Below are 21,105 nucleotides of genomic sequence, written 5' to 3' on the forward strand. Positions count from 1 at the left end.
AAGTTTTAAAGGGTTTTAGAAGTTTACAAAGGTTTTTGAAGGGTTTACAAAAGTTTTTAAAGGTATTACAAGTTCTTTAAAATGGGTTTTAAGGATTTACAAGGGTTTTTAACGGGTTTTAGAAGTTTACAAAAGTTTTTATTAAATGATTTATCACGGTTATAAGTGGTTTAAAGGGATTTACAAGTGTTTATAAATGTTATAAAATGATTTACAATGGTTTTAAAAGGTTTACTCAAGTTTTGAAAGGTTTTGAATGACTTTTAAAAGATTTACATGGGTTTTTAAAGGATTTTTTAAGGGATTTATAAATATTTACAAGGTTTTTTTAAGAAACTGCGGAAAAATTTTGGCGGAAAAATTTTTGTCGGAAAATTTTTGGCGGGAAATTTTTTTTTGGCGGGAATTTTTTTGCCGAAATATTTTTGGCGGAAAATTTTTGTCGAAAATTTTTGGCAGGAAAATTTTCTGAAGGAATATTCTTTTTGTTGGAAAAAATATTCCTTTTTCATCATGGGTTATAATAAAGGAGGGTAATTTAGTCATTTTGTACATTGAAGAGAGTATTTTTGAAAATGAACACCTAGAGAGGGTATTTGTAGAAAAGGGTATCATAATAAAGGTTAGTTGTGCAAATCTCCCTATTTGAAAAGGGATATTTTTAAAATAGATAGAAAATTGGTGTATTTTTAAAAAGGGTAAACCAAAAGGAGTATTTCTCAAAAATTATCTTTCAGCTATTAACCTAATTTTTGGTTTTGCCAGTTGTAGGTTTTACAATTATAAGGGTTATATGTTGAGTTTATAAATCTACTTTATAGTTTAGATTTTATAATTAAACGAGATTATTTATCGGTTTGGGTTTATTAAAGAGGAGTGAGATTTAGGTTTTACAATTAAACAAGGTTATTTATCAGTTTGGGTTCATAAAGGAGAATTAGGATTTACAGTTTACAAATAAATTAGATTTTGAGTTTAACTAAATACATAATTTTATTCATGATTTTTATTTTATAATATGTTATATTTGTTTAATTTTAATTTATGTATGAATGTATTATGCCATTGAGCAATTTCATTGTCTAAAATATAAGGGTGAATAAAAAAATTTCAAAAATAATATTTTTAGCTTAAATTAAAGATAACAAAGTTCAATATAAATCGTAATATAGTAATTTGAAAATTATTTTAAAGAAAATATGTAGTTTTTTATAATTCGTATTTGAAAGTTTTTTTAATTTTTCTTCAACGATGCTATAATTTATTTTAGAATATTTATGTTTATTTGCGTTGTTTATATGAATTTATTTACAAATGACTATATTTGTATTTAACATCATATTTTAGATTGATGTTAATTTGAAAGAATTTTACCATCACATTAATAATAATTAATTAATTTTCATAGTCTGAGAATGATTTTTTTGAAATTTTAAAGTTAAGAAATAAATGTTTTTACAAAATGGTATAATCATGTTTTAGAGAATAATTGCTAAATTAAGATTTTTAAAAATAATTTAGCAATATTATGAGTAATGGTGAATAGCTCCCAAATATAACATCTATAAATTAATACTCGATAAATTAATATTCTCTATAAATTACTAAATTTCTCTGGTCCCAACTCGGACCAGTGTAATTTTAATCACATTTTGATAAAATAATAAGATAATAATTTTTTTGAAAATCCTTTGTAAATATGTAGTCCCATCAATATTATAAATTAATAATTAGGTAAAAATTTCAAAATATGTATATATAGACACTTTAGTTTTTGTTAGATTTTATTTTTAAATGTTTTTGGAAAAACTTTCCAAATTAGGAAAATCTCTCTATAATATTAATTTATTGATAAATTAAAACCTCTATAAATTAATAGGATTTTATGGTCCCAATATTATTAATTTATAGAGGTTTTACTGTAGCTCCCAAATTTTTTTGTGATTGTCAATTTGAGATTACTAGATTTTTATAATTAACGTTTAGTAAGGAATTTTAAGACCAATTACTAGATCATTACTAGATTTTTACACACGTTTATTTGATACTTCAAACCAACTAAATCTCTTACCAAATGAAATTAATTTCTCTTATTTAAAAAAAAAAAATTTGGAAATTATTTTTTATGAGTTATAATAAAATTTAATTTTAATTTAATTTTAAATATAGATAACCCGTCAATCGGACGGGTACTAAACTAGTATATGTATAAAACAGAGATGAGGGTGATACTATAATCCCTAAAATCTTATATTAAACTTCAAAACATAACATAATACCTAGCTCTTGTTTGTTTAATAAATATTTCAAATTATAGATTCCACATTACGTTTTTTTACACTTTACACATTAGACTTCAAATGAAATTTTTTACTAAATAAAATGTTAAATACTAAGAAAAATAAAATTTAAAACTATATCTTTCGTTTTTCATACAAAGAATAAATATCTTACTTACAAAGTTTGGAAGATATTCAGACTACTTTTTTTATGATGATTTCATTATTGCAATTAATTATTTTTATTATTTATTGAATGGTATATGATATATTCCCTCCGTTCCATTTTATTAGATTTTTAAGTTAAAAGCACAATATTCAAATTTTTACATAAAACATTTTTTTTTTTAAACTAACCAATAGAAAGAGGGACTCAAGAATACAAATAGTCATAACATACTAAATAAACATTAATAATGCATAAAAATCTGGAAAAAATTCTTATAAAATGGAACAAAATTAATCGGCTTAAAAATCTTATAATTTGGAACGGAAGGAGTATAATTAAGTAGACAAAACAATGATTTCAAAAAATCTAAGACGGGTATTTTGTTTTTTTTGTGCTAATTTTGGGGATCGGAATTTTTCTTTTTCATCCATAATGATAACTAATTGTTATTTTATAAAATAAGGACCTAGGTCTTTTTAATTATATCTAATACATTTTTAAAATAGGGGACCATTTTGTTAAATTTTCCTAGAAAATATTTTTTAAAAATTAGAGGTCCAATACTTATGTATCATAAGAATGTGTGAAGGTTCGGAGCTGGCGACATGTTAAGAAGTTGAGGACTGTCACATAATATGTGTTATGATAATTGTCGTTGCTCAGAATGTGTGTTATGCAACAGCCACGATTGATCAAGTGCAACTTTAGCTCCGAAATATGGTTGTTCTTCACTTCTAGGCTCCGGCCGCATTTATGGGATGTCTCCTTTGGTCAAGGTCTCCTTCACGAGAAAAAACCTCTACTCTTCATCAAAACTTATCCATCAAGCCTTAATCTATTTTATTTGGAAAGAGTGCAATCTTCGCACGACTTCCTCCTTAACTTTGGCTGTCATCATCAAGTGGATCAAATTGAGCAGTAGAGGTCGTCTTGACCCTCTGTCTCGGGTACAAGGAGATTCTCCTCATTCTTGTTCCTTCCTATCATTTTGGTTTCAAGTTTTTTGAGGTGGATGAAAGTGTTTATGTTGTTGCACTAGCTTGTATGTTGCCAACATGTTGTATTTTTTTGTGGCATGATTAGGTTTGTGGCCGTCAAAGACCTTTTGGCTTTGTATTTTTTTTTTTTAGTATCTACTTTTGGAAATTAAATTTTTTAAAAATATTGATAATTTATTAAAAAGCTTCATTTTTTTTTTGGAAAAAACTATTTTTAAAATAAGAAATGTTTATTATAATCCACATATTTTTGGAAAACGTAATAAGACAACTCAATAAGACAACACTAAAAATATTTGATAGAGTAAAAAATATCATAGATAGTTCTAACAAAAATAAAAGTTCAAGAAGAAACAGATAATACTAGAGTCATATTTTACTAAATTCTGAATGTATATTTTATTAATAAAGTAATATAGTTATTAATTTAAAATGTTGATGAAATTATATAAAATAAGATCTTTTAAAAACTATTATTTTATTATCTTATTGAGTTGTGTTAGTTATTACTAATTTCATTGGAAAAATTTACTAACTTTCTTTTTTGGTCATAGCTGAAATTTAATTTATAAAATTTTTAGTGTATTTAACTCAGCTAAACAGAACTTGATTAAACGATAGATTATTCTTTAAACACAAAAACGATGATATAGCGCATAGTGTGTACTCTGCATGTCCTGCATAAAATGTATCAAGAAGTTAATTAAAACGAGTCGACTTAGCTTAATTCAAGGAAGCATAACACAAGGACTGAGTCAATTTCTCGAAAAGCTTAAAATAAAAACCACAGATCTTAAAACTCGCCTTTGTATATTCTTCCTCCATTTAATTTGCGATTCTTCTGCTCTTCTTAGTTTTCTCTCCCACATTATTTTCCCTAAAGAAAACATTAGTATTAATCAAAAAGAAAAATAGCTAGAGACATTGAAGCTGGAGAATAGAAATGGAGAGTTACCTCAACTCAAATTTCGACGTTAAGGCGAAGCATTCGTCTGAGGAAGTGCTCGAAAAATGGCGGAATCTTTGCAGTGTCGTCAAGAACCCGAAACGTCGGTTTCGCTTTACTGCCAATCTCTCCAAGCGTTACGAGGCTGCTGCCATGCGTCGTACCAACCAGGTCCATCTTCTTTTGCCTTCTTTTATGTGTTGGAGCCATTCCAAGGTGTCCAAAATTGGCATTGTATAGCTTTTAGTTAGTTTTTAAAGCTATGTATTTAGCTTGTTAGATGATGTTTTTATAAAGGTTTTCACTATGTTGATCATTTATAAATTTTTAAGTACTCCTAATTCTTTTTCAAGGTAAAAATGAATAGTAAATTTCATTTACTGACCTTTTATATATAAATGTATATAATTTTCTTTTTAAATTCGTTTTAGTATGAAATGTTTTTATTTAAATTTGAATTGATATTATATGAATCATAATTTACCATCTGACTTGAGATTTGGTTTATAGATTTCTCTGTTTATGGAAATCATTTTATTTTCCCTATTTGAAAATTTGCTATATACAGGAGAAACTAAGGATTGCAGTTCTTGTGTCAAAAGCAGCATTCCAGTTTATCTCTGGTGAGTTTATTAATCTAAGACATAAGAAATTTTATAGTGTTTGCATTTCTTGAAAACGTGTTCTGTCTTGATTTTGATTTTTTTTCTTCTTCTCAGGTGTTTCTCCAAGTGACTACAAGGTGCCTGAAGAAGTTAAAGCTGCAGGGTTTGACATTTGTGCGGAAGAGTTAGGATCAATAGTAGAAGGTCACGACGTGAAGAAGCTTAAGTTCCACGGTGGAGTTGATGGTCTTTCAGGTAAGCTTAAGGCATGTCCTAATGCTGGTCTCTCAACAGGTGAATCTGACCAGTTAAGCAAACGACAAGAGCTTTTTGGAATCAATAAGTTTGCAGAGAGTGAATTGAGGAGTTTTTGGGTGTTTGTTTGGGAAGCACTTCAAGATATGACTCTTATGATTCTAGGAGTTTGCGCTTTCGTGTCTTTGATAGTTGGAATAGCAACTGAAGGATGGCCTCAAGGCTCACATGATGGTCTTGGCATTGTTGCTAGTATCCTTTTGGTTGTGTTTGTGACAGCAACAAGTGATTATAGACAGTCTTTGCAGTTCCGGGACTTGGATAAAGAGAAGAAGAAGATTACAGTTCAAGTTACGCGAAACGGGTTTAGACAGAAGTTGTCTATATATGATTTGCTCCCTGGTGACATTGTTCATCTTGCTATTGGAGATCAAGTTCCCGCGGATGGTCTTTTCCTCTCGGGATTCTCTGTTGTTATCGACGAATCGAGTTTGACTGGTGAGAGTGAGCCTGTGATGGTTAGTGCACAGAACCCTTTCCTTCTCTCTGGAACCAAAGTTCAAGATGGTTCATGTAAGATGCTGGTTACAACAGTTGGGATGAGAACTCAATGGGGAAAGCTAATGGCAACTCTAAGTGAAGGAGGCGATGATGAAACTCCGTTGCAGGTGAAACTTAATGGAGTTGCAACCATCATTGGTAAAATCGGTCTTTTCTTCGCTATTGTTACCTTTGCGGTTTTGGTGCAAGGAATGTTTATGAGGAAGGTTTCTTTGGGCACTCACTGGAGGTGGTCTGGAGATGAAGCATTGGAGCTTTTGGAATATTTTGCTATTGCTGTGACAATTGTTGTTGTTGCCGTTCCTGAAGGTTTACCATTAGCTGTCACACTTAGTCTCGCGTTTGCGATGAAGAAGATGATGAACGATAAAGCACTTGTTCGCCATTTGGCTGCTTGTGAGACAATGGGATCTGCAACTACTATCTGCAGTGACAAGACTGGTACATTAACAACAAATCACATGACTGTTGTGAAATCTTGCATTTGTATGAATGTTCAAGATGTAGCAAGCAAAGGTTCTAGCTTACAGTCTGAAATTCCTGAAGCTGCTCTAAAACTATTGCTCCAGTCTATTTTTAATAATACCGGAGGCGAAGTTGTAGTGAACGAACATGGGAAGACAGAGATATTGGGAACACCAACAGAGACTGCTATATTGGAGTTAGGACTATCTCTTGGAGGTAAGTTTCAAGAAGAGAGACAATCTTACAAAGTTATCAAAGTTGAACCTTTTAACTCAACAAAGAAAAGAATGGGAGTAGTCATTGAGCTGCCTGAAGGAGGACGTATTCGCGCTCACACGAAAGGAGCTTCTGAGATTGTTTTAGCAGCTTGCGATAAAGTTATCAACTCAAGCGGTGAGGCTGTTCCGCTTGATGAAGAAACAATCAAGTACTTGAATGTTACAATAAACGACTTTGCAAATGAGGCTCTTCGTACTCTTTGCCTTGCCTATATGGATATCGAAAACGGGTTTTCCGCGGATGAAGGCATTCCAGCCTCAGGGTTTACTTGCATAGGAATTGTTGGTATCAAAGACCCTGTTCGTCCTGGAGTCAGAGAGTCTGTGGAACTTTGTCGCCGTGCGGGTATTATGGTGAGAATGGTTACAGGAGATAACATTAATACCGCAAAAGCTATTGCTAGGGAATGTGGAATCCTTACTGATGATGGTATAGCCATTGAAGGTCCTGTGTTTAGAGAAAAGAGTCAAGAAGAGATGCTTGAACTCATTCCCAAGATTCAGGTAACAGTTTCTTGATTTAGACTTAATGCTACTTCATATATTCTTGCTATGACTTTAACAAGATCTTTTTTTCTTTCTTACCAGGTGATGGCTCGTTCTTCTCCCATGGACAAGCATACACTCGTGAAGCAGTTAAGAACCACTTTTGATGAAGTTGTTGCTGTGACTGGTGATGGTACAAACGATGCACCTGCGCTACACGAGGCAGATATAGGATTAGCTATGGGGATTGCTGGAACTGAAGTAAGTATGATATGTCGACTAATGTTAACTATTATGAAAACGACTCAAATCATTTTCTTAAAACTGTTTTAGGTAGCAAAAGAGAGCGCGGATGTTATCATTCTCGACGATAATTTCAGCACGATCGTTACCGTGGCGAAGTGGGGACGTTCTGTTTACATTAACATTCAGAAATTTGTGCAGTTTCAGTTAACAGTCAATGTTGTTGCCCTAATTGTTAACTTTTCTTCAGCTTGCTTGACTGGTACGTTAAAGGAATTGGCTGATTCAGTTTTATTCAAACTGTAACTTTTACTATTCCATCTTTACTTTGTTTCTGCATTTTATTCACAGGAAGTGCTCCTCTAACTGCTGTTCAACTACTTTGGGTGAACATGATAATGGACACACTTGGAGCTCTAGCTCTAGCTACAGAGCCTCCGAACAACGAGCTGATGAAACGTATGCCCGTTGGAAGAAGAGGGAATTTCATTACCAACGCGATGTGGAGAAACATCTTAGGACAATCTGTGTACCAATTCGTTATCATTTGGTTCCTACAGGCCAAAGGGAAGTCTATGTTTGGTCTAGTTGGTTCTGACTCTACTCTTGTATTGAACACACTTATCTTCAACTGCTTTGTCTTCTGCCAGGTAAAAATCAAAAAACTGTACTCAAAACATAGACACATTTTAAGCTTTTTTGGTATGACTATGAGAAATTGTTTGGATTGTTCTAAATGTTACAGGTTTTTAATGAGATAAGCTCGAGGGAGATGGAAGAGATCGATGTTTTCAAAGGCATACTCGACAACTATGTCTTTGTGGTTGTTATTGGTGCAACAGTGTTCTTTCAGATCATAATTATTGAGTTCTTGGGCACATTTGCAAGCACCACACCTCTTACAATAGTCCAATGGTTCTTCAGCATATTTGTCGGCTTCTTGGGCATGCCTATCGCTGCTGGCTTGAAGAAAATAATAGTGTGATCGAAGAAGATACAATGCAGATAACAATGTCTCTCTTATACAACAGAAGTTCCTCTTGGACACCTTTTAAAGCTTTTGCATCTTTTTTTTTTTTTGCAATGTGGTTGTTTGTGTTTTAAAAATATATTGTTTTAGGGTAAAAGTATTAGCTAAATCAAACCCCATTTATTAATTTTGCTTTGTTAGAAAATAAGTTATTTTTGGTTATAAAAAAAAATGTTTTCAAATGTTATTCTCATGCCACCATGTATTCTCATGCCACCATGTATTTCTCATGCCACCATGTATTTCAAATGTTTTCATACAAATGAGAATAAAGACATCATCATGTATTTCCAATTTTCCCAACAATATAAAAAGTAGATGACTAAAATATATGATATTGATTGGAGAATTGAATTCGAAATGGTTGCTCCACACAATATTTAGTCCTATATATGAAAAATCAACGTAGAGCGACTAGTCACCTAATAAGAGGACTCAATCAATCTTTATTAACCAAGGGAGAATGAATTTAAAACTAAAAATTCTTCTTCTGCTTCTGTTTGCCTTGAGTCATCATCATGCTGATTCTGGCTCTATAGTCAAGTTCCTTCCTGGTTTTGAAGGACCTCTTCCTTTCGAACTCGAAACCGGGTTTGTTTAAATACATCTTCTTCTTCTTCTTCTTCTTCTTCTTCTTCTTCTTCTTCTTCTTCTTCTTCTTCTTCTTCTTCTTCTTTTTCAATCAGTGCAACTAAGTAATTAGTTATTCTTCTTCATTAGATACATTGGTATTGGTGAGGAAGAGGAATCTCAACTGTTTTACTATTTCATCAAGTCTGAGAGCAAATCGATCTCTGGCCTTCTCTTTGAGAATGGTAAATCGATCTCTATAGTTTTTGCCTCTTGCTCTAATGGTTATTTTCAAAGTCTTGCTTAAATATGTTAGGACCTCTGGCTTTGAAGTGGGAGGTTTATAATGGAAGTGTCCCTTCTTTGGTCTCTACTACATATTCATGGACAAAGGTAGAAGACACTATATATGTTCATATGTTCAATTATTTTTTCTTAAACAATGATATATCAATTGTTTTGACTATTTTTTTTTTTTCAGATGGCAAACATAATATTCTTGGATCAGCCTGTTGGAACTGGCTTCTCCTACTCAAGAACCCCACTTGATGATAAGCCTAGTAGTGACACAGGCGAAGTTAAGAGGATCCGTGAGTTTCTTCAAAAGGTACAACTAGACAAACTTAATTTATCATCTCGATGCATTTGTCTTTTTGCATTAACGCTTTCGTGTATGCTTTGTCTTACTCTTACAAAAAATTTTAGTTTATAAAACCACACTTTGTTTGACAAAAAAAAAAACGTAATTGTAGTAATAATTTTAAGTGTTTTTTTTTTTTTTTTTTGGTCAAAAAATTTTAAGTGTTTAACATAGCGATTAGTTGAACATTTACTTTCCAGATTAGTCAATCTTGGCATATCTTGAATTTGTATCTACTTTCAATTTTTATTTATTTATATGTTTTTTTGTTGTTGTCAGTGGCTAAAAAAGCATCCACAGTTTTCTTCAAACCCTTTTTATGTTAGCGGAGATTCTTATGCTGGTATGATTGTTCCAGCCCTCGTTCAAGAAATCTCAAAAGGTATACTTTTATTTGGATATGGTTTAACCAATACTCTCTCATACTTTAACAAAATATAGACACTATGATGCAGGAAATTATATATGTTGCGAACCTCCAATAAATATACAGGTAATTGATATCTAACATTAAGGTTAAGTATCTAAAAGTTCTGATCAAATGGTACTCCGTGCACTAGAGATTGATATGTACTGGCAAAATAAAGAGACTAATAGTTACATACATATTCTAACCAAAAACAAATCAGGGTTATGTTCTCGGGTCATATACATATTCTAACCAAGCAGAATTTCTGCTTCTAGAAATTTACCAACACAAAATCTGGCTCAATCGTCATGAATTCAATCAGAGAGACCAATAGATAATAAATTTATTTAATATGATTACACCAAACTACCAAAGTAGTTGTTGTCAGAACCAACACGTGTTTCTAATAATATGTGAATAAAATGACACGTCCATCATAATAATATGGGGTCAACTTTTTTTTTTTGTCATCATAATAATATGGGGTCAAGTCAACTTCAGTGGATAATGTAACGCTATCCAACCACTTATTTTTACTGATTATAAAGATCGTAGCTAAGACGACTCAATCTTTAGAAACAAAAAGAGAGAATGAAACTAACACTAAATTGGCTGCTTCTGCTTCTGTGTGTGTTGAGTCATCATCATCATGTTGATGCTGGCTCTATCGTTAAGTTCCTTCCTGGTTTTGAAGGTCCTCTTCCTTTCGAACTCGAAACCGGGTTTGTAAAATCTCTCTTTTACAACAATGTCTTCTAAGTTTGGAGTTTAGTACATACTTAGTCATTCTTGTGAATGAAGGTACATTGGTATTGGTGAGGAAGAGGAAGTGCAACTGTTTTACTATTTCGTCAAGTCTGAGAACAATCCAAAAGAAGACCCTCTTCTTGTCTGGTTAAGTGGAGGACCTGGAAGTTCTTCTCTCACTGCCCTTGTTTCCGAAATTGGTAAATCTATATCTTTCTTTGTCTCTTGATCTAATGGGTTATTTTCAAAGGCTTCCCTTAAAGTGTGTTAAACAAAAAAAAACAGGACCATTGGTTTTGAAGTCCGAGTTTTACAATGGAACTGTCCCTTCTTTGTTCTCTTCTACATATTCATGGACAAAGGTATATATTTTTTTCATATGTCCATCACAAACCTAATGATGTATTGATATTGATCTTCTTGAATCTTGAATCATTTTTGTAGGTGGCCAATATAATATTCTTGGACCAACCTGTTGGAGCTGGCTTCTCATATTCAAAAACTCCTCTTGGTAAAACTGGTGACACCAACGAAATTCAGATGATCCATGAGTTTCTTCAAAAGGTTATAAGACTGAACCTTTTTTTTTGACAATTTTTTTAAAGCTCTTGTGTGTATGTTGTTAATTCTCTTGTGTTAAATTTTTTTAAAATATTACAGTGGCTACACAAGCATCCACAATACATATCCAACCCATTTTACGCTACCGGAGATTCTTATGCCGGTATGATTGTTCCGGCCGTGGTTGATGCAATCTCGAAAGGTATGTTTTATCTCATATCTTATTATATAAACCTTGGTTTTCAAAGTCAGCTATTAACAAGATCGTGACACGTGTCAATTATAAACGATAAGATATTGACATGTGGCATAACTGATTCTGTTAATATTTGGATAAAATAGAAATATTATTAACCCTATCGAAGAAGGAAATATATAAAATAAATATTATAAAGAATTATATATTAAAAATTATTAATAAAATTAAACAAATAATCAAATTTCAGTTATGTCAATTTGGTTTATTAATAAGATATGGATTTAAAATTTATAATTAACAAGAATATATGGCGGTAGTTGTTTACAGAAGAGGATTAAGGTTTAAACTTTAATTTTACAATTAAATCAGATTATTTGTTGGTTTGGGTATATAAATGATAAATAAGAATTATGGTTTATCTTTATAAACTAAAATTATGGTTAAGTTTAACAATTAAACGAGATTATATGTCAAAACTTGGTTTTTAAATTTACTAACTCACATGATCATGATAAGTGTCAAGTAAAAACATAAGATGTCGCAATATGTTATATCTATTTTTTTTAATATTAAGATACAAAGAGAATTTTTGAGAAATACCCCTTTTGGTGTACCCCTTTTCAAAAATACCTCCTTTATCTATTCATTTTCAAAAATATCCATGTATATATAGACACTTTAGTTTTTGTTAGATTTTGTTTTAAAATGTTTTTGGAAAAACTTTCCAAATTAGGAAAATCTCTCTATATTATTAATTTATCGATAAATTAAAACCTCTATAAATTAATAGATTTTCATGGTCCCAATATTATTAATTTATAGAGGTTTTACTGTAGCTCCCAAGTGTTTTGGTGATTGTCAATTTGACATTACTAGATTTTTATAATTAACGTTTAATAAGGAATTTTAAGATATATATATATACACGTTTACTTGATACTTCAAACCAAATAAATCTCTTACCAAATGAAATTAATTTCTCTTATTTTTTTTTTATAAAAAAATTAGAAATTATTTTTGTATAAGTTATAATAAATTTTAATTTTAATTTAATTTTAAATATAGATAACCCGTCCATCGGACGGGTACTAAACTAGTCAACATATACAATATAGTGTTCTAACAAATATACATACGATGATGCAGGGAATTATATATGTTGCAATCCTCCTATAAACCTCCAGGTCATTGATATTTAATAATTTTATGAATTATGTACATTTTCTCCAACACTTAATTTTTTCTTGCTAAAAACAGGGTTATGTGCTCGGAAACCCGATAACATATGAAGAAATGGAACTAAACTATCGTATTCCCTTTGCTCATGGAATGTCATTAATCTCTGATGAACTCTATGAGGTATGAAACATATGTATGTCAAGCTTTTTTTTTATTACAACCTAAGCTTGCCAACTTAATTTGTAAGCCACAAATGATATATTTTTGTTTCAAACATCGTTTTTACAGTCACTGAAGAGATATTGTAAAGGGAATTATTTCTATGTGGATCCACGAAACACAAAATGTTTGGAAATTGTTGAAGAATACAATAAGGTGCACACATTGGTCTATACTTAATTTGTTTTTTCTGTGGTAATATATATCATCACTAATTAGGTCCTTTTATTGTTTTTTTACAGTTCACTGAAAATATAAATATTCATCAAATATTACTACCAAATTGTGATGACACAAATACAAACAATATATCTCCTGATTGCTTTGTAAGTAATACATATCTTTCCTCCATTTTTTTTTGTTAATCGAAAAAAAAAACGAAGATCGTTAGTACGGTGAAATTATTTTATTTACTATGTTAATTTAATTCTTTTATTGAGACTGTGTATCTTGGTGTATCAATTTTACTCATATAGTTGTAATCTCATCGTTAGTTAAGATGAGAAGAAGTACTATTCGATAATTATTTTGAGTTTTTAACTTACAAAGTTGAATTTTGCAGTATTATAAGTATTATCTTTTTGAACGTTGGGCCAACACAGAGAGCGTTCGCGAAGCTCTTCAAATCAATAAGGTAAAAACATTAAGGACCATTGATCATTGCCATATTATTGAGAAATTTTTTATATCATCTAAATTTGAGACAATCTATGAATATACAGGGGAGCAAAGCAAATTGGGTGCGATATAATCATACAATACCATATGATAAAAACATTAAAAGCAGTATACCATACCATATGAATAACAGCATTAACGGCTACCGATCTCTTATCTTCAGGTAATAACTAAATTTTGACAACCAAAGTATTTTTGGACCGAAATCCATATATCCCCTCACACTCGAGATCCGATACTAGAACATGTATAGTTTTGTCCCAAGCGCTACTTAAACCGAAATTTCTTTATAACCAAAGATCGTATAAATCAATCGTAGACAAGATTGTTCAGTCCTATACATACTTACAAAGTTTTTGTTTGTTATGGTGAACAGTGGTGATCATGATATGGTGTTACCTTCCTTTGCAACTCGAGCATGGATCAAATCTCTCAACTACTCCATCACTCATGACTGGAAGCCTTGGATGATCAACGATCAAATCGCTGGGTACATATTATACATATTCTTTTTTTTGCTAACTTGCATTCATCGATCACGGCGATTCCTATTATACATATTCATTTTCTCGTCGTATCACAAAATTATTAAACTCACGTAAACTATCATTCTTTTGACAGATACACGACAACTTATGCAAATAAAATGACATTTGCTACTATCAAAGCAAGTTTACTTATTTCAACTCTTAACGTTTTTATTTCCATTGCATTTACATTACTAAGTGTTATCTAATTCTTTTGAGCGTTTTGACTATACAGGGATGTGGTCACACGCCAGAGTATCTACCAGAAGAGGCTTCTATAATGTTCAAAAGATGGATCAGTGGCCAGCTCTTGTAATAAAGTTGCGCTATATGCAACTTTTGTAATCGCCCTTTAACTCAAAATTTAAAGACAATATTATTATCTACGACGTATGTGAGGAGAATATAACAGGGCAACTTTTCTACCATATAGGAACCACTGGCCCATCACCATGTGGTTTTATCTTTTTTATTTCAGTTAAGTGTTTCCAACACAATTAATTCAGTGGCAAATAAAAACCATAATTTCGGACATAAGCATTTTTTATTCACAAATAAATTATTGATAATATTTATTGAGAAAATGATAACACAATGCTAAATGACATTTTTCAAAGTTATTTGGACGCAAGGAAAATGAATGGCCTCAAATATTGGTATTTATTATTATTTTGGTCTTTGGACGTGAGGAAAAGGACATTTCAATTACGAAATAACTTATCAAAATACGTGTGAGCAGGATCCGCAGGTTATAAGAAAACATCAACAAATTTAATTAACTTTACAAATTTTTTAAAAAAAAATTAAAAAAAATTGATTATTTTCTCGAAAAATGGTAGATATAACTGTTAGTTAAATTTATGAATTTCTAAATTGTTTTCGTCACTTAAAAGTTAAAAGATGTAAAACACTTATTTTATCCATATTTGGTATATTTCTTTAGGTATCAAAATTATTCAATATACAGAAAATGCGGATAGAGATATAATGGATAATACAGGCTGTATATATCCAAATTTCCTAACAATATATTGAGAGTGAATAAAACAAATGATATTGCTTGGAAAATTGAATTTGAAATGCATGCTCCACATAATATTCGAAATGGTTGCTCCACACAATATATGTATATATCAACGTAGATCAACAAGTTACCTGAGAGAAGTCCTACTTTAGAAACTAAGAGAGAATGAAACTAACACTAAAGTGGCTGCTTATGCTTCTCTTTGTGTTGAGTCATCATCATCATGCTGATTCTAGCTCAATCGTCAAGTTCCTTCCTGGTTTTGAAGGACCTCTTCCTTTCGAACTTGAAACCGGGTTTGTTAAAATGCTTCTTCTTCTTCTTCTTCTTTATTTTTATCATTCTTTTTAATGCAATGTTAAATTATATTCAAAAGAAAAAATAAACGTTTTTACATCAAATGCATTGTTTTTGGACTAAGAAATCGAAAAAAGATTTGAAAAAACTAAGACAAATTAGGTTCTAGATTGAAGCGACATTTGGAAACCCGCTGCGTACCGGTGGTCACCCATTTTCCGAATTGAAGAAAGTTGATCCCGAACTTCTTTATCGATCCTTTTCGTGAGCTGAGGTGGTGGTGTTGGTGCGTCGCCATGTCGCCTACCATTCCGCTCTCTCCAAATTCCATAGACAACAGTTTGGAAAGCATAACGTAGCAGGAAATTAGATGTTTTATCATTTTTATCATTGCAATTAGATGTTTTAAGTTTGGAGTCTCTTTTCATTAGATACATTGGTATTGGTGAGGAAGAGGAAGCTCAACTGTTTTACTATTTCGTCAAGTCTGAGAACAATCCAGAAGAAGACCCTTTGCTTCTCTGGTTAGAAGGAGGACCTGGAGTTTCCTCAATCACTGCCTTTGTTTTAGAGAATGGTAAATATAATCAAAGATCATTTTTGCCATTTGCTCAAAAGATTATATCCAAAGGCTTCCTTAAAGTGGGGTACAAAATATATAGGTCCTGTGGCTTTCAAGTCTGAGGTTTACAATGGAAGTGTCCCTTCTTTGGTCTCTACTACATATTCATGGACAAAGGTAACTGGAATTACATATGTTCGTCACAAACCAAATGTTAGCAATTTGAATTTGGGATCATTTTTTTGTAGGTTGCGAACATTATATACTTGGACCAGCCTATTGGAGCTGGCTTCTCATATTCTAAGACTCCACTTGGTAAAAATAATGATACAAATGCAGTTAACATGATCCATGAGTTTCTTCAAAAGGTTGTTCATTAAAGCTCGCTCTTGTGTGGTATATATGTTGTAATTCTCTTGGTCTTTTGTTCCAACCATGATTAAGGTGTTAATTAATTTATTTAATTTTAACTATTACAGTGGCTAAGCAAGCATCCACAATACTTTTCCAACCCATTTTACGTTACTGGAGCTTCTTATGGTGGTATGATTGTTCCGGCCGTCGTTAACAAAATCTCAAAAGGTATGTTTTTAATATATATATATATATATATACTTTTCTCATAATCCATTGTTAAGTTTAATTTCTCTCACGTTCTTACAAATATAGCAACTTGTGATGCAGGGAATTATATATGTTGCAACCCTCCAATAAATCTACAGGTCATTGATATTTGATAGTTGCTTCTTATATTATGAATATTTTCTCCAACATTTAGAATTTTCTTTTCCAAATTCAGGGTTATGTGCTTGGAAACCCGGTAACATATTATGAAACGAAATAAACTATCGTATTCCATTTGCTCATGGTATGTCCTTAATCTCTGATGAACTCTACGAGGTATGATATATTGTTACTAGAGATATAGCATTGGAACCGGATCTAAACCTCAAATGATATAGCAATGTTCCAAACATTATTCTTACAGTCACTGAAGAGATTTTGCAAAGGAAGTTATTTCAATGTGGATCCAAGCAACACAAAATGTTTGAAACTTGTTGAAGAATACTATAAGGTACACATTTTGAAATTTAGCCGATGCTTCTTTTCTCGTGGTATGAAATATCATCACTCATTCATGTTCTACATTGGTTTTTTTTTTGTAGTGCACTGAAAACGTGAATACCCATCAAATATTAGTGCCAAATTGTGATAACACAAATACAGAAAATATATCTCCTGATTGCATTGTAAGTAATACATATATATTTGGTTAATTGAAAGCTAACCAAAGTCCTAAAGTATATCTTATAAATTGTAAACATTCACGAAGTTGTTTTTGCAGTATTATGTGTATCATCTTCTTGAACGATGGTCCAACAAAGATAGCGTTCGCAAAGCTCTTCATATCCATAAGGTATTTGCACTCTTAATTAAAAGATCATTGATAAATTGCCACATTATTAAAGAAAAGTTTATATAATCTAGATTTGAGACAATCTTCGAATACAGGGGACCAAAGGAGAATGGGTTCGATTTAATCATTCAGTACCATATGAAAGAACCATTAAAAGCAGTATACCATACCATATGAGTAACAGTATTAATGGCTACCGGTCTCTTATCTTCACGTAATAACCTAAATCTATACTTCCCCCCAATTGGCTCTTTTGATTTAATCTAAATATATTGTTGACAAAAAAAAAACTAAATCTATACTTTTCGAGTGAGTAACATATTTACTATAGATATCAACATCCGGACTATATAAGACTCGCATAAAACCATAAAAACTCAGTTAAGCCTGACAAACCAGTGATTAAACATGCGGATCATGTCGAAAATCAAGTCGATAAAATCGTAAAACTTGTAAATGAATCACACAAACTTGAACACATAATGAATTTATAATATTTGATTACTTGATGACAATATTCAGATTTTACCGTTAACGGCTACCAGTCTCGCATATTCATGTTGTAATTGAGAATGTTTTAAACCATGAACTTTCTCTAAGGCGAATAAAAATATCAAGTATTATTGACTATCATTTTCAACAACAAATATTGTTGAGGAAGCCAAAAAAGACATGTCGATAAATCTGATAACGGAGTAATTGACACACATTAACTCTGCCGTTACCCAATTCGTTATCGAAAAATGATATCGCCATTTAAACCATCAACTTTTCTGAATGCTATTTAAAACAACAAATTATGTTAACTATCCTTTTTAATACACCAAATATCATTGACAAAGTAAATACAGCAATTTCGTAAAATCTAATAATTTTTTTAATATTTGTAAATTTAAAATTTTATGATAGAATAATTTTTAAAAATAATTTAAATGGCATTTTTGAGTGAGTTTGTGATTTAAATAATATTTTTCCACTTCTCGAATGAGAAAATAACAATATTTTCAAAATATTTAGGAGTATTAATATCAAACTGGACCAGACGGTTGAATCGATTGAATCGAAATCTAGAAACTATCCGTACTATACATAATTACGATAAAACTAGGCGAACCAGTGATTTAACAGGCGTGTTGGATCAAACCCAAATGTTGAAACGTAAACTTTTAAGATTAATTTTGAATTAGTGATATAGCTTTTTATATTTGTAAGTGAAAAACACAGAAACTTGAAAACTTAATTTATTTATAAGAACATTTGATAGCTTGATAAGAATATATTATTATAGGTTTACTTATTTTTTTATATTTTTTAATACTAGTAAAGTCATAACTAAAGCACAAAAAGTGAATCTCTTTGTTCACTTTTTAATTTTATTACTCCAACCAATAAAAATAAATAATAAAATAAATTCTATTAGTTAAGGTTTAGATTTTACAATTTAAACGAAATTATATATCGGTTTGAATTTATAAAAGAGTTGTTAGGGTTTGGATTTTACAATTAAAACAAAATTATATATCGGTTTGGGTTTATAAAAGAGGTTAGGATTTAGATTTTACAATTAAAACAAATTATATATCGGTTTGCGTTTATAAAAGAGAGATTATATGTAGACATATTTTGTTTCCATAATTTTTTTTTTATGATTTTTTTTTAAATATTGTCTTAGGTGGCATAATACTCTATTTTTATTGGTTAGAGTAATAGGAGGTGAACAAAGTATTTTTCTTTTGGTTATTGTATATTTTATTGAGAATGTTTTAGAAATACCCATTTTGGTGTACCCATTTTTAAAAATACCCCCTTTATCTATCCATTTTCAGAAATATTCCTGTTAAATATGAAAAATTATAAAATTTTACATGGACTATAAGGTTCTTCTATATAATTCCTAATATTGGGAAATTCGAAACAAATATTTTATAATGTTTTAAAAGGTTTTAAATCGTTTTTACAAGTTTTATAAGGTTTTTAAAAAGGTTTTAAAAGGGTTTATAAGGTTTTTAAATTATTATTTTTACGGTATTTATGAAAGTTATATAAAATTTTTATACACATACAAAGATAATTTGTGTGTATATTTATAAGCTTACACACATGTTTAGATAGATTTCAATATTTTAAGTGGTTTTTTTTTTATGAAGTTTGAAGATGTGGTATTTTTAACAAGTAGTATTTGAAAGGGATATTTTTTAAATTCCCCCTATTTTATTTATGTTTATTTGAAAAATGTAAGTCATTAAATAAATTAGTTTGACATGAAATAGAACTATAACTTACAAAATATATATATATACATAAATATTGCTTTCAAATTTGTTTTGTGAATTTTAATTTTATTAACTAGTTAAATTTGTTAAATGTTTTCAACTATTACACAAAATATAGATGTTTTCAAAAAGAAAATATATATATATATGTATATTTCATATGATAGACATATGATTTTTAATATTATTTTCTTCTCTCATCCATTAAATTAGTGTATAGAATTAAAATCTATTTTCTTATAATAAAATATATAGTTTAACTTAATTACAGAATAGGGCTTACAAGACTTATAATATTTTTTTTTTAATCAACCCAACTTTATAAAAGTCTTGAGAAAAGTTTCTTGCGTACACCAAAAGAGATAGTTTTGCAATAGAATCAGCCTCAACAATGGATGTTCCAGGAATAAAGCGACGACAAGAAAAAGAGTAATATTTGATGGGTATTCACCATCAAATATCCACTGTCCAGAAGCAGCTTCGTTTGTTAATTTGCCAGCTTTACAAGAAAACATCAAATCATCTATGAAGAGTACTACGTACTATTATACTGTGGGCTTCCAACTTAAAACCAATGGACAATGAATGGAAAGGCCCATATCTTATATAGTGATCTTACTCAACTTATGTATTAGGGATATTGTATCCCTAATACATACTTACAAAGTTTGTGTTGGTTATGATGAACAGTGGTGATCATGATATGGTGTTACCTTCCTTTGCAACTCAAGCATGGATCAAATCTCTCAATTACTCCATCGCTCATGAGTGGAAGCCTTGGATGGTTAACGATCAAAACGCTGGGTACATATTGTTTTATGTTTCTCTTGTTCATTCATTTTTCTCCACGTATCACATACTTATGAAACTATCTTTCTTTTGACAGATACACGAGGACTTATTCCAATAAGATGACATTTGCTACTATCAAAGCAAGTCTTCTTGTTTCGATTTAGAATTTTTACTTTCCATGGCTTTATAATGTAAAAATTAACTTTTAATTGTTTTGATCGTTTTAATAACAGGGAGGTGGACACACACCCGAGTATTTACCAAAAAAGACTTCTATCTTGTTCCAAAGGTGGATAAGTGGCCAGCCTTTGTGATTAAAAATTGGCCTTTGTCAGCTTTATGTCCTTTGTCTCCTTGTTTTTCGTTTTCTAGTCACTGCGTGATACTAAATAATTTTGAAGAGAAATCTCTGTTATTGAATCTCAGTATGACTTTTTGAGTTAAAACTTAAGTCCTATACAGTATTAAGTTTACTGATTTTTTATAACACAAGTCAACTAAATAATAGTGGATTGGCCTAGGGTCTGAGCATTCGGGTCAGGTATTTTCGGTTTGGATATTTCGGGGTTAGTGATAAGAAACCAAACAAGTATTTATAAAACTTTTGATCGGGTTCAGTTCTTTTCGGGTCGGGTGATAATGTTTGAGAAATAAAGAAACTAGCATATATATATATATGTACCTATAAATGAGAAA

The 21,105-nt window shown here is 30.8% G+C and overlaps 3 protein-coding genes and 1 long non-coding RNA gene across 6 annotated transcripts in view; all 4 read left to right on the forward strand.

Moving 5' to 3' along the window:
• The window catches only part of LOC17888822, a 13,817-nt gene extending 10,242 nt beyond the window's left edge, over positions 1 to 3,575 (forward strand). The window contains exon 19 of the long non-coding RNA XR_002834255.1: positions 3,038 to 3,575. This is a non-coding gene — a long non-coding RNA (uncharacterized LOC17888822). The remainder of the gene's footprint in view (positions 1 to 3,037) is intronic.
• A 772-nt stretch (positions 3,576 to 4,347) lies between these two features.
• Positions 4,348 to 8,482, forward strand: LOC17888995 (putative calcium-transporting ATPase 7, plasma membrane-type). Its single transcript, XM_006293550.2, has 7 exons — positions 4,348 to 4,563; positions 4,961 to 5,015; positions 5,112 to 7,060; positions 7,145 to 7,303; positions 7,376 to 7,547; positions 7,637 to 7,935; positions 8,031 to 8,482. The coding sequence occupies exons 1-7, from the start codon at positions 4,390 to 4,392 to the stop codon at positions 8,268 to 8,270; spliced, it is 3,048 nt and encodes a 1,015-aa protein (XP_006293612.1). The 5' UTR covers positions 4,348 to 4,389; the 3' UTR covers positions 8,271 to 8,482.
• A 281-nt stretch (positions 8,483 to 8,763) lies between these two features.
• On the forward strand, positions 8,764 to 14,576 carry LOC17889081 (serine carboxypeptidase-like 9). Of its 3 annotated transcripts, none has more exons than XM_023784751.1 (14): positions 8,764 to 8,906; positions 9,036 to 9,130; positions 9,202 to 9,278; positions 11,126 to 11,245; positions 11,342 to 11,444; positions 12,588 to 12,625; positions 12,699 to 12,800; positions 12,909 to 12,995; positions 13,082 to 13,165; positions 13,402 to 13,473; positions 13,562 to 13,680; positions 13,894 to 14,007; positions 14,139 to 14,184; positions 14,280 to 14,576. In XM_023784751.1, the coding sequence occupies exons 1-14, from the start codon at positions 8,779 to 8,781 to the stop codon at positions 14,358 to 14,360; spliced, it is 1,266 nt and encodes a 421-aa protein (XP_023640519.1). In that variant the 5' UTR covers positions 8,764 to 8,778; the 3' UTR covers positions 14,361 to 14,576. The 3 variants fall into 3 exon arrangements, with proteins under 3 accessions (XP_023640519.1, XP_023640518.1, XP_006296383.1); XM_023784750.1 differs by lacking the exons at positions 9,036 to 9,130; positions 9,202 to 9,278 and adding exons at positions 10,736 to 10,881; positions 10,967 to 11,043; XM_006296321.2 differs by lacking the exons at positions 8,764 to 8,906; positions 9,036 to 9,130; positions 9,202 to 9,278 and adding exons at positions 10,492 to 10,656; positions 10,736 to 10,881; positions 10,967 to 11,043.
• A 586-nt stretch (positions 14,577 to 15,162) lies between these two features.
• Positions 15,163 to 20,866, forward strand: LOC17887999 (serine carboxypeptidase-like 9). Its single transcript, XM_023784755.1, is given in 15 exon segments — positions 15,163 to 15,364; positions 15,797 to 15,942; positions 16,028 to 16,104; positions 16,176 to 16,295; positions 16,407 to 16,509; positions 16,612 to 16,649; positions 16,727 to 16,760; positions 16,763 to 16,827; positions 16,916 to 17,002; positions 17,094 to 17,177; positions 17,273 to 17,344; positions 17,440 to 17,558; positions 20,308 to 20,421; positions 20,504 to 20,549; positions 20,643 to 20,866. Coding segments are annotated over 15 exon segments (1,317 nt in total). The 5' UTR covers positions 15,163 to 15,233; the 3' UTR covers positions 20,724 to 20,866.
• The last annotated feature ends 239 nt before the right edge of the window (positions 20,867 to 21,105 follow it).

Source organism: Capsella rubella, unplaced genomic scaffold (assembly GCF_000375325.1).
Source record: "Capsella rubella cultivar Monte Gargano unplaced genomic scaffold, Caprub1_0 scaffold_4, whole genome shotgun sequence".
Lineage (NCBI taxonomy): Eukaryota > Viridiplantae > Streptophyta > Magnoliopsida > Brassicales > Brassicaceae > Capsella > Capsella rubella.

Excerpts from the sequence above, each read along its gene's own strand:
- LOC17889081 (XM_006296321.2), top strand. The coding sequence starts at position 10,526 with ATGAAACTAACACTAAATTGGCTGCTTCTGCTTCTGTGTGTGTTGAGT. Across the intron at positions 11,044-11,125 it reads CTACATATTCATGGACAAAG|GTGGCCAATATAATATTCTT; the intron begins GTATATATTTTT and ends TCATTTTTGTAG. Across the intron at positions 12,626-12,698 it reads ATCCTCCTATAAACCTCCAG|GGTTATGTGCTCGGAAACCC; the intron begins GTCATTGATATT and ends TGCTAAAAACAG.
- LOC17888995 (XM_006293550.2), top strand. The coding sequence starts at position 4,390 with ATGGAGAGTTACCTCAACTCAAATTTCGACGTTAAGGCGAAGCATTCG. Across the intron at positions 7,304-7,375 it reads TGGGGATTGCTGGAACTGAA|GTAGCAAAAGAGAGCGCGGA; the intron begins GTAAGTATGATA and ends AAACTGTTTTAG. Across the intron at positions 7,548-7,636 it reads TTCTTCAGCTTGCTTGACTG|GAAGTGCTCCTCTAACTGCT; the intron begins GTACGTTAAAGG and ends TTTTATTCACAG.